General features: G+C 46.7%; 1 protein-coding gene and 1 pseudogene across 3 annotated transcripts in view; both read right to left on the reverse strand.

Annotated features, from left to right (window-relative positions):
• Window positions 1-613: 613 nt before the first annotated feature.
• Window positions 614-15,712, reverse strand: part of Dna2 (DNA replication helicase/nuclease 2) — a 30,498-nt gene continuing 15,399 nt past the window's right edge. For 2 of the 3 annotated variants that reach the window (XM_060369441.1, XM_060369440.1), the window contains 11 exons: window positions 15,315-15,545; window positions 13,604-13,720; window positions 13,417-13,526; window positions 11,965-12,074; window positions 10,724-10,948; window positions 9,880-10,073; window positions 8,486-8,575; window positions 8,198-8,402; window positions 6,883-6,972; window positions 5,852-6,034; window positions 614-2,654 (listed from right to left, as the gene is read on the reverse strand). In XM_060369441.1, the coding sequence (XP_060225424.1) occupies window positions 2,463-2,654; window positions 5,852-6,034; window positions 6,883-6,972; window positions 8,198-8,402; window positions 8,486-8,575; window positions 9,880-10,073; window positions 10,724-10,948; window positions 11,965-12,074; window positions 13,417-13,526; window positions 13,604-13,720; window positions 15,315-15,545 (1,747 nt within the window). In that variant the 3' untranslated portion in view covers window positions 614-2,462. The remainder of the gene's footprint in view (window positions 2,655-5,851; window positions 6,035-6,882; window positions 6,973-8,197; window positions 8,403-8,485; window positions 8,576-9,879; window positions 10,074-10,723; window positions 10,949-11,964; window positions 12,075-13,416; window positions 13,527-13,603; window positions 13,721-15,314; window positions 15,546-15,712) is intronic. The other variant, XM_021651436.2, reaches the window with a different exon arrangement.
• LOC132648364 (small ribosomal subunit protein eS24-like) lies at window positions 2,676-5,340 on the reverse strand (annotated as a pseudogene).

The following is a 15,712-nucleotide window of genomic DNA, read 5'->3' on the forward strand; positions in this document are numbered from 1 at the left end:
TCCTAAGATGAAAAACGATTCAGTCAGGTCTATCAGTACAAAACAGTTTATTAAACTGTACTTTAAATAACTAAAAAGGCAGAAGCACCAACAATCTTAACACATTTAAACTTCCACTAAGTGAGGTAGAAGCTTTTTCCTCCAAGAGATGAAACTCTGATTTAAAAATATCACCATATATATAATATATATTTAAAAAATATATATATATACATACACATATATGCATATATATATATAACTAATCACTTACTGGCAAATTTATTTCTTAAAACATCTGTACATAGGAGGAAAAAAAACCGAAACCAAAGAAGCAAACCAAGATGAAAATAGTGTGTACATTGTAAACTGGCATCAATTCAGAAAACAAAACTCCTTCTCAAAAAAAATCTTTGTTTTATATCAAAACCTCCTGAGTCCCAAAAATTTACCAAGGGGACGAAAGGAGATTATTGGTGACAAGAGGAATAAAGAGCTGGTTGGAAACACACCTTAAAGACTAGGCTTACAGTGAAAACACACTTGACACTGAAAAATAAGGAAAACAACCAGAAATCCCAAAATTCAAATGGCACCTCCCGCCCCACCCCCACCCCCACCCCCACCCCGGGCCCTTAGCACAGAGCGGCTTCAAGTGAAGACAAGCAGATCCATCTGACCTTGTAAGCAGACCTGACATCCCGGTTTCTCTTTTGAGATCTCAACTTAGGGGATATAAGTGAAACTTAGGTGTTAAACACTAACCCACCTTTAAAGCTTGAAAATCTTAAACTCTTTTTCTTGGTCACACACAGATAGACCTGAAGTACTTACAAATTAAGACTTCTCAGTTTCCCATGCATTATTACTTTTCAGGTAAAATTCTGCATGGTGACAGAAGAGAAAGACCCGGAACTTTGAAGAGAGTACATGAGAGTCATTTAGTCTTTGAAAGACCCGGAACTTTGAAGAGAGTACATGAGAGTCATTTAGTCTTTAGCTAAAAGTCATCTTCAGTTTACTCCTGGCATTCCCAGCAAACCCAAGCTGGGTCATCACGTGACACCGTCAATGCCTGTGACACGGAGGCAGCGCAGGGCTTCATTCTCTTTGACAGTCGCCCAGTATGTGGCAGAGACTCTCATGCTCTCGTGATGGCAGGTCGACGATGTAAGACAAATTGAGGAAAATAGATTCAATGAATACCTGTGCACAGCAGTGCACATCTGTAGCCTCAGTCCTTGGGAGGTGGAGGCAGGAGGGTCAGGAGTTCAAGACCATTGTTTGTTATACAGGAAGTTGGATGATAACCTGGGCAAACATGAGCCCCCACGGGAGGATAATCTACTTAAAAAAATAACAGAAAGCCAGGTGTGGTGGCCCATTCCTGAATACCAGGCAGTGAAGGACCAGAACTTCAAGGTCACCTTCAGTTATGGTCAATCCACGGCCAACCTGGGATACCTGAGACTTTACCTCATAGACCAATTTGAAAAGTAATGCAAACTTTAACACAGTGCTTCTCAACCTTCCTGATGCTGCGACCTTTTAACGCACTTCCTCATGTTGTGGTGACCCCAAACATAAAATTATTTCACTGCTACTTCATACTTGTAATTTTGCTACTATTATCAACTGTACTGTAACTATCTGATATGCAGGATATCTCGTATGTGAACCCCGTGAAAGGGTCATTTACCACCCACAAAGGGGATGAGAACCACAGTTTAAGGACTGGCTTTAACACACCACTGGGGAGGATCGGAGTCTACGGGCCAGGGTTCCATAGAGACTGCCTCTGAGTCTATGAACGAGTGCCAGGCATTATGGAACATGCCTCCAACCCACCAAGCAGGAGGCTGACACAGCAACTTCAAGAGTTCTAGGGCAGCCTTGGCCAGCCCTCCACCACCTCCCCCACTTTTTGAGGTGGTCTAATACAAGCCTTAGCTGTCTTTGAATTCACTCTGTAGACCAGGCCGGCCCCCAAATGCAGAGATCCACCTGCCTCTGCCTCCTGAGTGCTGGGAGCAAAGGTAGATACCACTCTATACCACACCTAGCCTGATTCTTCCAGTTATACCTAACACTTCGCTTTGTATCAAGATAAAATATCTGGGGCTAGAGAACCAGAAGGTAGAGCCCACTCCTGCGCACACAGGTTCCGGGAGGCAGACGAGGCTCTTTCCTCTCCCTTGCTCGCTCCAGACCATCCCGGCCCCATCACCATTATGTCACTGATAGCTGGGCAGGACTAGCTGTGAAACGCTCCCTTCCTCCATCAAAACTGTCTAAGAGGGCACCAGATCTCACTGTAGATGGTTATGAGCCACCAGGTAGTTGCTGGGACTTAAACTCAGGACCTTTGGAAGACAGCCAGTGCTCTTAACCTCTGAGCCAATTCCCCAGACCCCAAAACAGTCTTCGAAATCTGCCCACGAAAAAAGAAGACAAGGAGTCTCCATTCACTCAAGAACACAAAGCTACAGCAGCCAAGCCCAAGTGACCACACAAGTGAGCAAGGATATCAGCTGCTCGGCGTTCAGATGGTCAAGGAGCTTCTCCAGAGGAGGGAAGCGCTGCAGCGAGGACACGCTGCCCAGGAGGACCAGCTTGTGTTTGGCTCTGGTTATCGCCACATTGAGCCGTCGCCAATCTTTCAGGAGCTCACCAAGCTGAAAGAAAGATGTCAATTATTTCACTCAGAGTAGGTATTTGTTATAACCAAGGACGTGGTTTATCTTGAATGGTTTCAGCATTTTTATTGTTTTTAGTTTCTCACACAGGCTCTCTTGCAGCCCACCCAGACTAACCTCAAACTTGCTATATAGTCAAGGCTGGCCTTGAACTCCTGATCCTCTGCCTCTACTTCCCATGTACTAGGATAACAGACCTGCGCTACCACAGCGGCTTTGTTATTTGTTCTTTCTGAAGCAGTCTTGCTCTGTAGCCCAGGCTAATTTCCAAATCAAGATCTTCCTGCTTCATCCTCTATTACAGGCATGACCCAACATACTGGGTGGAAAGTGCAGAATGACATAGGTGAGAGTCACAAAAAACAAAACAAAACAACACCATGAAAAAATGTGATTATCTGTGAGGTAAGAAGTGAGTAGTGAGAGACAGAGTGAGGAACCCTAAGTGTTAACTATGTAACACATAAAGAACATACAGATATGTTATGTAGTTAAGCAAATGAGCTGGACAGTGGTGGTGCGCGCCTGTAATCCCAGCACTCAGGAGGCAGAGGCAGGTGGATGTCTGTGAGTTTGAGGCCAGTCTGGCCTACAAATCGGGTTCCAGGCAGCCAGAAACCGTCTCGAAAAACGAAAACGAAAGATAAAAAAGAAAAAGGTCCTGTGGTTCGCTGGTTAAGAGCCCTGGCTACTCTTCCAGAAGGCCTCTCAGCGCACGAACGGTGGTTCACAATCATCCTCAGCCCCAGTTCCAGGGCATCCAAAGCCCTCTTCTGGCCTCCTGGCCGCTAAAGGCATGCACAAAGTATACAGGCACACATGCAGGTAAAACACTCATGTGCAAAAAAAAATAAATGTAAAAAAGGTATTAAAAAGTGAGAAAAAAATGTAAGCAAAACAACAACAACCTGGAAGATCTGTGAACTTGAGGATTTTGTCCTAAAAATGTCCCAAATGAACTGGCAAAGTGGCAAAGTGATTCATCTAGAGATTGGTAGAGACGTCAAGTGTAATGTGATAGATGATGAAGCATAATCCAATCATTTGTTATTTCAGACAGGGTTTCTCTGTGTACCCCTGGCCGCCTGGAACTTACCCAGGCTGGTCTTGAACTTGGAGATCAGTCTGCTTCTGCCTCCCAGTGCTAAGATCAAAGGTGTGCACCACCACACCCTGCATATGATTCAAGACTTTTAGTTTATTTGTCCTATTAGAAATAAATATGCATGTCACAGCAGACTACACCTTTGGCTTTCTGCCAGCACCAACGCTGGCCCTCGCAGTGCCCCCAACCTTCTTCATTCTGTCGTGTTCGTTTCACTGTTTTCTTCTCATAAAGGCTATGTCTTGCAAATCTGTTTAGGTTTATTCTTCTTTGTATAATCTAAAGAATCCTAGCTCATGCCAAAGCCACCATTGAAGTGGGCTCTGAATCCAGACATAAAGATGAGGTCTGGTGTGGTTTTGTACACGGTGGCCAGCTTTTCCCAGATTCCTGTCTTTGGTACTGCGGCCTTCCTATGGTGAGGGACAGCGGCGACTGTCTGTTTCCTCAGAAGCAGATGGTATGTCATGAATTTCCTGGTTTGGACTGTTACTGTCATCATCATTCATGATGGCTCTGGTGCCCGAGCTGCTGTATGACTCCATCTTAATAACAAAATCCTGACACATGCTATATTGTGAATCAATCCGAGTGAAACAAGACAGTCACAAAGAAAAGATAATCACTGTAAGAATTCAGAGGCAGAAGAACAGTGGTTACAGGGGTGAGGAGTAGACAGTTAGCCACAAGATGAAAATGTTTCTATGTATCCCATGAACAGCCTTGTTTCAAAGCACTGACCTATATGGAAATGGTTAAGATGGCCGGGCATGGGGGCACACATACAATCCCAGCTTCTGGGGGTGGAGACAGGATGGTCGGGTAAGGAGTTGGTTACAAAATGAATTTGAGACAGGTCCAGGCTATAGAACATGCTGCCTCAATGAATGACAAAGTTCGGGTTAAAATGTTTTTGTTTTGAAACAGGATCTCACATGAAGCTCTGGCTGTCCTGAAACTATGCAGATCAGGCAAGCCTGGAACTCGAGATCCTCCCGCCCTTGCCTCTGGGGCCAAACTTCTTTCATTTCTGCATCTCTGTGTATGTGAATGAGAGAGACAGACAGACAGACAGAGAACAGCTTCAGCTGTCCCTCCTCCAGCACCTCTATCTTTTTATTTGAGATAGGGTCTCTCACTGGGCCAGAACTCCACCACAGGCCAGGCTAGCTGGACCACAGGCTTTTGGAGATCTTCCTGTTTCTACCCCAATGTTGCCTTCACGGGGATTACAGGAGTCCGTGACCACACCAGCATTGCACAGGGAATCTGAATTTGGGGTCGCATACTGGTGAGGCAAACCTGTCACCATATGGGTATTTCCCCCACTCCTTTGTTTTGATCACACTTTTATTTATTGCAACTATTGCTTGTGTGCCATGGCGCATGAGCAAGGGGGGGGTCTGAGGACAACTTTGGGGAGGCAGTTCTCTCCTTCTCCAATGTGGCTTCTGGGGTTCAAGCTCAGGTAAATGAACTTAAGAGTCAAATGTGCACTTGGGAGGCAGGGGCAATCTGAGTTCGAGGCCAGCCTGGTCTACAGACTAAGTTCCAGGACAGCAAGGGCTACACAGAAACCCTGTCTGGAAATAAAAAAAAAAAAAAAAAAAAAAAAAAATCAAACACTTTTATCCACTGAGCCACCTTGTTTTTAAAAACCCACCTTGTTTTTAGACCATAGTTTAATAAAAGGAAGAGGGAGGCTAGAGAGATGGTTTAGTGGGTTAGGGAACTGGTGGCTCTTGCAGAGGACCTGGGTTTAATTCCCAACACCCACATGGCAGCTCACAACCGTCCCCAACTGACACTCTCTTCTGGCCTCCAACAGCACCAGGCACACACATGGCACACAAACATATATGCAAGCAAAACACTTATACATATAAAATAAATGTCTAAAAAAGAAAGAAAGAAAGCCAGAGCGTAGTTATTATGGTGACCTGTTTGCCAGGCTAGCAATGAAAGCCAAGGGTTTTTAGCACCGGTGCTGTGAGGCAGGAGGGAGGGAGGGGAGAAGGGAGAGAGGGAGAATGAAGAGCCCAGAAGACTCAGTAGCAAATAGTCAACTTACAGTTCCATCCTTATTACTCCGTACAAAGGACACCAGGATGAGGCTCTTGTCCCTTCCCTGGTATTTGTCTACTGTGTTCACCTCAACCAGCCCCACAGAAGAACGCGCCAGCAAGTCATTGATGATCCTGAGCTGCTGCCGGTACGGTGCGATGATGCCCATATGCGAGGGGCTGCAGCCAGCCTAAGTGGAAAACAAGGGTAATAAAACAGGGCGCCTGGATTTCTAAGTTCTTTATGCTTCCACCGAACTTACTGCTCAATACTTACACTTTACTTGCCCCAACTTTTACAATAGTTTGTTTTCATCTTTTGCAGGTGTATGCGGTTTGTGTGTGTGTGTGTGTGAGTGCCTGTGTGTGAGGTGGGAATGCCTGGGCGTGGAGGCAGCCTGCTCACGCATGCCTGGTGTTTTCACACTGGGGATCTGAACTCAGGTCCTCAACCAGGCACAGCAAAGCACTTTTATCCACTCTGTTCTCTCCCCAGCCCTTCAACTTTCTGCTTTCCATTCATATCAAGTTTCTAATGGCCCTCCACTCAGGACACTGTACAACAGAAACTTCAACTGCCACCATAAAAAGACTTGTGTTTCACTTGGTCTGGTGGCACACTCCAGAGGCATGAGGCACGTGGATCTCTGTGAGTTCCAGGCCAGCGTGGACTACACAATGAGTTCCAGAAGAGCCAGAGCCACCTATGTACAGAGACCCTGTCACAAAATACAAGAAATCTTTAGGTCTTCTCAACAAGCAGCTTTCAGTCTCTTTATCTTTATTTTATTTTTTAAAGATGTGGGCTTCAGGTTCCTGGAGCTAGAGTTTGAGGTGGTTGTGAAGTGTCCAAGACGGATGATGGGAACTGAATTCCAGTTATTTCCAAGATCATCAGCCCACACCACTGAGCCATCTCTCCCAGCTCCTGAGCAAGTGTTAACACTGGGTCTTAGGTTCCTCAGTGTCTGATAATATTTAATGAAACAGTCGATTGTTTCTGTGTGCATAGTGCCCAGCCTGGAAACCTCCACATTACCTTAATAAAGGTTTCGGTCAGGAAGACGATGAGTCTGGCTTCTGTGAGGTTGCTCACGCCACCATTTTCAATTTGTTCTGGAGCTGGGACCTAAGCAGAGAAACGTAAGCCAGTGATACAACCTGTCAGTTTTAAGCTGCAAGGGCTGCAGGGGCTACAAAGACCTGACTGCTGGGAGTGCAGATAAACTGAAAATGGTCTTAAATAATACACAGGGGCGCACATGCACGAAGCAAGCACTCCCTCGCACACTGGAGTGCACACACAGGCAGAGCTCATTTTCAGAAAAGCACATAAAAACAACTCATAAGCATGCTGCACCACAGGCTGACTCTTAGTTCTCACTGCTGTCTGTCCACAGAAATCAAAGGCAGGAAAGACAGTGACTGCCAAGGGCCCTTACGGTTACTTTGGCTGCAGCTTCAGTGCTCCAACCCTGATGTCATCTTTTTTTATTTTTTATTTTTTTTAGTGTTTTGCCTGCACATAGTCTGTGCAAATGTTTGCCTGGTACCCACAGAGGTCAGAAGAGGGCATAAGACAATTGTAAACTGCCGTGTGGGTGTTGAGAATTGAACCTGGGTCCTCTGGAAGAGCAACCAGTGCTCTTAACCACTGAGCCACCTGTCTGGACAACATCTTGGTGCTTTTTAAATTCAAATAGTGCAACAGAAGAGCCCCACCAAGCCTGAGGGAACGCGCCACGGAGTGATCTACTTACATTAACTTTCATCATATATATATAAATGTGGGTTTTCTTAATGTCTATTTGAAGTGTCCCAGGGACCCTAGGATGTCCTCAAGCTGCACAGGGGCCCAGGATGACCTCGACCCACCTAACTACATCCCAGTGCTGGGATTGCTGGTGTTTCACTGGCTGGCAGGCTCTCCTTTAAGCGTGGAGCGGGAGTCGTACTCTGTGGGAATGCTTGCTTACTATACAGCAAGGCCAGGGTCTCATCCTTAGCACAGGATAAAAATTCCTCGCACTTGAGGAATTAAGGCAGGATGATCGTTCTAAGTTTAAGGCCACACTGGGCCACACACAGTTACAGGCTGAGATATATAGCAAAATATGGTCTTAAAAAGAGCCTTTTTAAGACACGTACCAACCTATAGAATAAACACCCTCCCGAGAGAACTGGAGGCAGCAGCTGTGGGAGCATGCGCTTTTATTACCGCACTTGCGAGGCAGAGGCAGACGGATGGAGCTCTGAGGCCAGCCAGGAGCCTGACTCAAAAGGTACAACCAACTAAGAGATTTAAATATTAGGACAAGTGTAAAAGACCCTGAAAATTTTCATTTTTATTTTACCTTATCCGTATTAAGGAAACAAACAGGATTGCCCGGCTCAAACACTCCAGCCAGCCAGGGATTGTCGGAATAATCGGCATAGAACTCCAGGTTGAGCTTGACGTCCTTGAGGTTGGGCAGGGTCATCACCGCGTTGGCCACTCTGTCCGATCCACACTCCAGCTTCCCTTCGTACGTCAGCTTATTGCTTAAGGACATAATCTTACTGCAAGAATCGGAAACGGGACCTCGGTTTGGACGGAGGCGGCCGTCGCGAGCGAGGCCCCGGGGCTGGCGGGCTGCGCGCACCTGTTCATCCTGTACTGCGCCGTCAGCGGCACCACGGCGCTCCTGTTCTGCTCCAGCCTCTTGAACAAGCTCTCGCTCATGCCCAGGGCTCTGCAACAAACCACACACCCAACGTTTCCCTAACTTCACGAAGATGCATATGCGCAGGTGCTCTGCACCCCCACTGCGCTGTTTCGGCGAGGCTGGGGGGCAACCTTCTCTGGGGGCCCTCTCCTTCCACCTCCTCGGGTTCCTGGAAGTGCCTTTCCTGCTGAGCAACTTCACTGGTTCCCAAAAATCTCAAGTGAAAACTTGCTTCTTTATTTTGAGACAGGGGCCGTGTATCCCAGGTGGAGCCACGAACTTGAAAGGCAGCAGAGGACGACCTTGAATTCCTGACGCTGCAGCCTTTCTCCCTAGTGTATTACACCTGGTTCATGCACTATCGAGATGGACCTCGAGGCTTTATGGATGGCAGGCAAACACTTTGAGAACTGAGCTACACTGCCGGCTCCTACAGTTAAGACTTCAGTGCTGAGTGGTGATGCAGGCCTGCCATTCCAGCTCTCTAGAAGCCTGAGGTGGGAGCCTGAGGCAGAAAGAGTCTGGACAACATGGCAAAATCCAATCTATTAAAACAAAACTGAAACCTGTGTGAGGGTACATGTCTTTAGTCCCAACACCTAGGAGGCAGAAGCAGGCAGATCTTTGGTCTACATAATGAGTTCCAGGCCAGCCAGGAAAATGTAATAAGACCCTGTCTCCAACACAAAGCAAAAACACTAAAATGAAACGTCTACTGTCTCCACTGTTAACAACTAAACACACAGGGAAGAGGGAACCTTGAAGGGAGGATTGCCTCCATCAAACTGGCATACAGGAATGTTTGGGGCATTTTTGTGATGGTTCTCTGTGAGCAGGAGGCCCAGCTCACTGTGACCATAGCTGTCCAGGGAGGCCTGGGCTACGGTCTAGAGATGGCTGAGTAGTTAAGAGCACTGGCTGCTCTTCCAGAGGTCCTGAGCCCAATCCCCAGCACCCACATGGTGGTTCGCAAGTCTATAATGTGATCTGATGCCCTCTTCTGACATGCAGGTATACTGGAGATGACCTCTGTTTCAGTTCCTGACTTGACTTCCCTCAATGATGACTGTAATCTATTTGTTTGTTGGTGTTTGTTTTCTCTAGACAGGATTTCTCTGTGTAGCCTTGGCTGTCCTAGACTTGTTATATAGACCAGGCTGGCCTCGAACTCACAGCGATCCCCCTGCCTCTGCCTCCCTGAGTGCTGGGATTACAGGCATGCAACACTGGACCTGGCTCTGATGAACTGCAATCTGTAAGTCAAACAGAATCTTTCCTTCCCCAAGATGGACAGAGCAACAGGGAGGGAGCAAACAAGAGCATCTACCTACCTTGCTTCCCGGTTTAGAACCAGAGGTGGAAGTTGCTGATGGTCCCCCACCAACACAAATCTCCGAGAAAAAAAAAGAGGGCCCAAGCAAACGGGCTGACTAATTTGAGAGGCTTCGTCCACAATACAGAAATCAAAGGTTTTCCGGGAAAATATTGGATGGTTTATTCCCATACAGGTTGTTGCAACTATAAGCTAAAAATAAGTACAGGACATGTCAGTTAGCAAGTATGTCAGAGAAGGTACTTGGTCTATCCCCCAAAGTTTTTGAAATTTAAAGATCAAAAACCATCCCCCTCCAAAAGCAAAAATTTCTCGGTATTATTTAATTCAGAAACATTTATAGTTTGTTTTTTGAAAGACTCTTGCTATGCAGTCCAGGATTTCCCCACACTTAACATGCAGCACAAGTTGGCCTTAGACTACTGGGCCTAAGGGGACCTCTAGCCTGAGTCTCCAGAGTAGCTGATATATCAGGCCCATACCATCATTCCTAGTACATTACTAACTCTCTTGTTCTGAAGAAACAAGGTAAGCCATGATCTCTATAAGAGACCATGAAAGAGAAAGAGAGACAAAGAGGAAATGAGGGAGGGAGAGAGGGAAGAAGGAAGGGAAGGAGAGAGAGAGAGAAGGAAGAAGGGAGGGAGGGAGAAACTTTTTGTGAAGACCAGATGGATTCCCTGGCACTCGATGGCTGGTCAGCCAGCCTAGCCTATTCGGCAAACTCCAGGACAAATAGAAATCCTGTCTCAGCAACAACAAAAGCTGGACAGCACCTGAGAAATGACAGAGGTTGTCCTGATGTCTACATGCACAAGCACACACAGCAGATTGAGACTTACGTGGCTATTATAGAGTTCTTCTAGATGGCCCAAGGACTTAATGGACCTTGATCTGCAAATCTCCTCCTCTGTAAACTTCTGGATATCTGGATGGACCTTATGAGACTGGCCCAAACGCAAAAATCCTATTTTAAACTTGGCTAACTTCAAGAGAATATTGTCAACAGCAGAGTGCGTGTAGCTGGTCAACAGGACACTGAAACCACACGCAGAGAGGATCCTCACCTAGAAGTGGGAGACAGGAAAACATCACCACCTTGACCCCCAGGAACTGTTAACAGCCTTACAGTTTTCAAATAGTCAGGAGTTAAGTCACTTTTCTAGAGTCATGAAGCTGAAACAACCTACAAAAAGTACACAGCATTGATTTTCTTACTACATTTTACTTATTTCTGTGCGTGCATGCTGTGGCACACAGCGAAGGTCAGAGGCCCCTTGCAGGACTTGGTTCCCTCCCTCCACCATGAGGACTCTGGAAATGAACTCCGGTCACCAGGCTGAGTAACAAACACTTGTTTGCTGAGCCGCCTTGCCTGTCCGAGTTATTTTTTTTTTATTATGCTATTAATCATGTCAGTCTCACAGTGATCAGCAAAGACCCTAGAGTGGTGGGGGTGAAGGCCTGTACCACCATGCCGAGTTAATTTTTTATCGTTTTTTTTGTCCAGACCTGGTCTAGAACTCGCTTTGTGGACTGAAACTTACATATCCATTCTCCTGCTTCTGCCTCCAAGTGCTGGGATTAAAGGTGTGAGCCACCACAGCAGGCAAAATCTAGCAGTCTGAGTGCTAAAGCTAACCTGTGAGCCCCACTTGACCAAGGACAGGTAACTTCCTGGAATGCTGGGGCTGCTGGGCTTGTAAGGTAACAAGCTGTGTGTTTTCAATTGCAAAGGATGCAATGACATGTAGGTGGGAGACAGGCAGGCAGGAAGTCCGTCAAGAGATACGCTTCATGTTTGCCCCGACCTGGGTAAACGTGGAAAGTATGGAGCCTTGTGGGTTTGGCCTTTGTAGGCACCTGACTGACCTAATTCAGCGCCATTCTCTGGGAGTCCTGGGTACGGACCTGGACAGTGTCTATCTTCCTAGCTAGTATTAAATAAAGCTGGCTCTAACTGCTTAATTGTGGAACTGGTCTTTCTCCTGGAGGTTTTTCAGGTTTAGCAGCAGTTGTGACATCAGGCATCACATGCTCAGGAAGGAAGGAGTCGATATGAGCATTTAGTTTCAGAGCTTACAAGAGCGCATATTGTGGTTGTCTTTCCTGTCCCTGGCATCCCGACGATGAGTGTGTAGTCTTTCGAAAGAAGAACTTTCTTCATTGCTTGCCTCTGGGGCTTATTCAAACCTGTGTTTCAATTCACCACAACAAAATCAACATTTCATTTAAATGACTCCCCCCCCCCCTTTTAGACAGGAGTTCTCTGTGTAGCCTTGGCTGCCCTGGACTCGCTTTATAGACCAGGCTGGCCTTGAATTCACACAGATCTGCCTGCCTCTGCCTCCCTGAGTGCTGGGATTACAGGTGTGCACCACCGCAAGTACCAGGCTAAATTTTTTTTTTTTTTTTTTTAATATAGGCTCCTGCTATCGAGAGTGCAGCTAGTCCTGAAATGCACTTTTCCTCAGCCTCTGAAGTGCTGGGATTAGTTATTTATTACCGAATCTGGCTCAAATTTTTTGTAAGAAAAGGCAGGCAAAACAATGCTGAAGTGACTTGTGGTTTCTGTTTGGTTTATTACACAGAGACAGGGTTTCTCTGTGTAATAACGCTGGCTGTTCTGGACTCACTCTGTAGACCAGGCCTGCCTCTGCCTCCCAAGCACTGGGATTAAAGGTTGCACCACCATCATTCGGCAGTGAGTTGTTTTTTAAGACGAGGTCTATTACGCAGTCGTGGCTGGCCTGGAACTCAGAAACTCACCTGTTTCTACCTCACAAGTACTGAGATTATAGATGTGAACTAGCCTGGCTTGCTCTGTTACGGTGATGTTGTGTCTTTAGTGTGCATGTGTATGTGTGCATATGCAGGTGCGCACAGGTGCACGTGTGCGTACATGGGGGCATAGGACCAAGGCTGATGCTAGCAGTGTTTCTCAGTCATGCTCTACCTTATTCAGTGAAGCGGGCAAGGCAGGGTCTCTAAATTGAGCCCCAGAATCCCCATGATGGGCGGCCTGGCTATGCTGCCCTGACGCGGCCAGCTCTCAAGCCCAGGCAGCATTTCTGGGTGGAGAGGATCTGAACTCCCGACCTCACACTTGCATAGCAGAGACTTCCTCACACTGACCCACCAAGGAGTATCTATCTCGTAAACTCACTGTGTGTGTATGTGTGTACAGGCACATGTGTGCTATAACGTGTGGCGGTCAGGGGACAACTTTTAGGAACTGGGGCTTTCCTTCCACCTTCTGAGGCAGGGAGCCTCTTATTTCGGCCAGGCACTCAAGGTTAGCTGGCTGGCCCGAGAGCTTCAGGATAATTCTCCTGTCTCCACCCTCCATCTCGTCCCGAGAGCTGACGTGTAGATAAAAGCCACTGCTTCCTTGCCAGTCCTTTCACCACTAAGGCACTCCTCAAGCCCTCAATAGCTGTGTGTCTAATCGACTGCTAAGCAACTCGACACTAGACAGAGTTTAGGTTATGAAAAGAACCAAGAAAATCAAATCAAAATGCTGGCTATGGCATACCCTTTAGAATGTTGGCCACCGTATCCTTCGCGTCATGTGGAAGAACGGAGCTGAGGTAGGCTACAAACTGAGGTTCCCTGAAATCAATGATTAATTCTCGAAGTCTTTTGCTGCAAAGAGAAACGAAAGTGCTTTTACTAACATCACTAGAAAAGTGAAGAGAGAGTGAGGCTTCATCAGGACCAACCTGGTATCCGAGTTTTCCATCAATTTAGAGAGATTTCCTAATGGGGTATTTATATCACAGTTTTTTTCTTCCCGGTCTAATCTGAACAACGTTGCTTCTGGGAGTGTCGACAAGTTCCTAAAGCAACAAAACAAAACGTTCATTTCATGTGGGCTATGTAAGGCACACAGTGCTACTGGCTGAGAGCGTAAAAAGACCAAGCATGGGGTGTACACCTGTAATCCTAGCACTTGAGAGGTGGAGGCAGGAGCATCAGAGTTCAAGGTCACTGTCAACTACATAGCAGGTTCCAGTCAGCCTGGACCACACATGCAAACCCAAGCCCACACCTATATATGCACACAAAATGAATACGCATAAATTTCTACAAAAAGACCATGCACACTGAGGCACCTCTGATCTCTTCTTTAAATTTCACAATCAGAACTGCCCGCATTTCAGAACCTCTAGAGCCTCAGGGTCATACTACACCCCAGCACCACCCCTTCCTGCTTCCTGTTTAGTCTTGGAGGCGCCCCTCATGCTGTCAGCTAACATGAGATTAGGGAAAGTAGCTTTCCCTGAAAGCCCTCTGAGTGGAGCATGGGGCTCCGTGGAGGTTATTATTAGCATGCGTGTGTGTGTGTCAAGTGTGGTCCTCTCCCTGTGTCTTTCTGTGGGCTCCTGGAATAAGGTCAGATGTGCAGCAAGCACCTCCTCAACCATCTTGCTAGCCCCCATCATCACTTAACTGCTGACTTCAATGTACTAACAAGTAGTGAGGAGAGCAGGGACTATACCTCAGCGACAGAGTTTTTACCTGCTCTCTCTGAGTTCCTAGTTCAAAACTTAAGCATGGAAGAGGAAGATCGGGACAATGAGTACTAAGGCAGGCCGGGAGCTGCTGGGTGCAGCGGTGAACAACTTAAACACACAAGTCAAAAAGCTCAGCAAAAGTACACTCAGCAAAAGACACCATGACCACGGCAACTCTGACAAAGGAAGACATCTCACTGGGGGCCGGCTCAGTTTCAGGTTTAGTCCACTATCATCATGGCAGCACGCAGGCACACATGGTGCTAGAGAAGGAGCTGAGAGTTCTGTATCTTGATCCACAAGCAGCAGAAGGGGACTGTTTTTCCATACTGGGTAGAGCTTGAGCACAGGAGACCTCAAAGTCCCACCCTCACAGTGACTCACTTCCCTCCAGCAAGGCTAACCCTACCTCCTAACAGTGCCACTGTCTACAGGCCAAGCATTCAAACACATGAGGCTATAGGACCATGCCTGTTCAAACCAGCCCCTGCTGTGACAAAAACCAGTCAGTTTGTTTCAAATGCTTAAGAGGAAAATATATAAAGACAGATTCAGAATGTGTCTAATCCCAGTCCTTTGGGGGCTGAGAAAGGATTGACAGTTCTGGGGCAGCATGAGCTACATGGTGAATTCCAGGCTAACCTAACGAGAACGCATCTCAGAAGAAAAGAGAAAAATATGTTCATAGGTGACCCTGACTAGGGAGTGAAGGGAAGTGGGGGTGAGTGCCGAAGGGCACATGTCTCTTCAGGTCACGAAAGCTATGTCATCTAGCTAATTAGTTTTCACAGCACTGGAGTCAGGTCTGGTGCATGTTGGCAAGCACTTGGCCACTGGGGTAACTGTTCAAATGTTACCAGAAACCAATACTGCGCACCGTAGGTGGATGCTTACACTCAGAGAAGCCTTTTATTACCTGTCTAGCAAGCAGGTCACCGCTGCTGAGCTAATCGTCTTCACGTAGCCTCTAGACAGAGCAAACAGTTTTCTCTCTTCTCCGCTTAAAATAATCCTGTCACCCGCCATCAGATTGGTCACTGGCATAGAACCATTTTTCCGCTGAAACCTATGTAAGTGCTGTCCATCACAAACTCTCTTTACAGGCTGGGTCCTGATGAGGTTTCCAACGCAGTTGCCACTCTCCTCCCTATGAAAGAAAGTGTCCATGGACATGATATATTTGTTTTTATAATTTGATTTTTTACAATTTACCTGTTTATATAGCCCATGAAAAAAATTATTACTATTATCACTATCATTAGTATTATCGTGTGTTTGATATGAGTGTGAGCACACATGGGTCAAGCTGCTCCT

The sequence above is a fragment of the Meriones unguiculatus genome, chromosome 16, assembly GCF_030254825.1.
Source record: "Meriones unguiculatus strain TT.TT164.6M chromosome 16, Bangor_MerUng_6.1, whole genome shotgun sequence".
In the NCBI taxonomy this organism is placed as follows: domain Eukaryota; kingdom Metazoa; phylum Chordata; class Mammalia; order Rodentia; family Muridae; genus Meriones; species Meriones unguiculatus.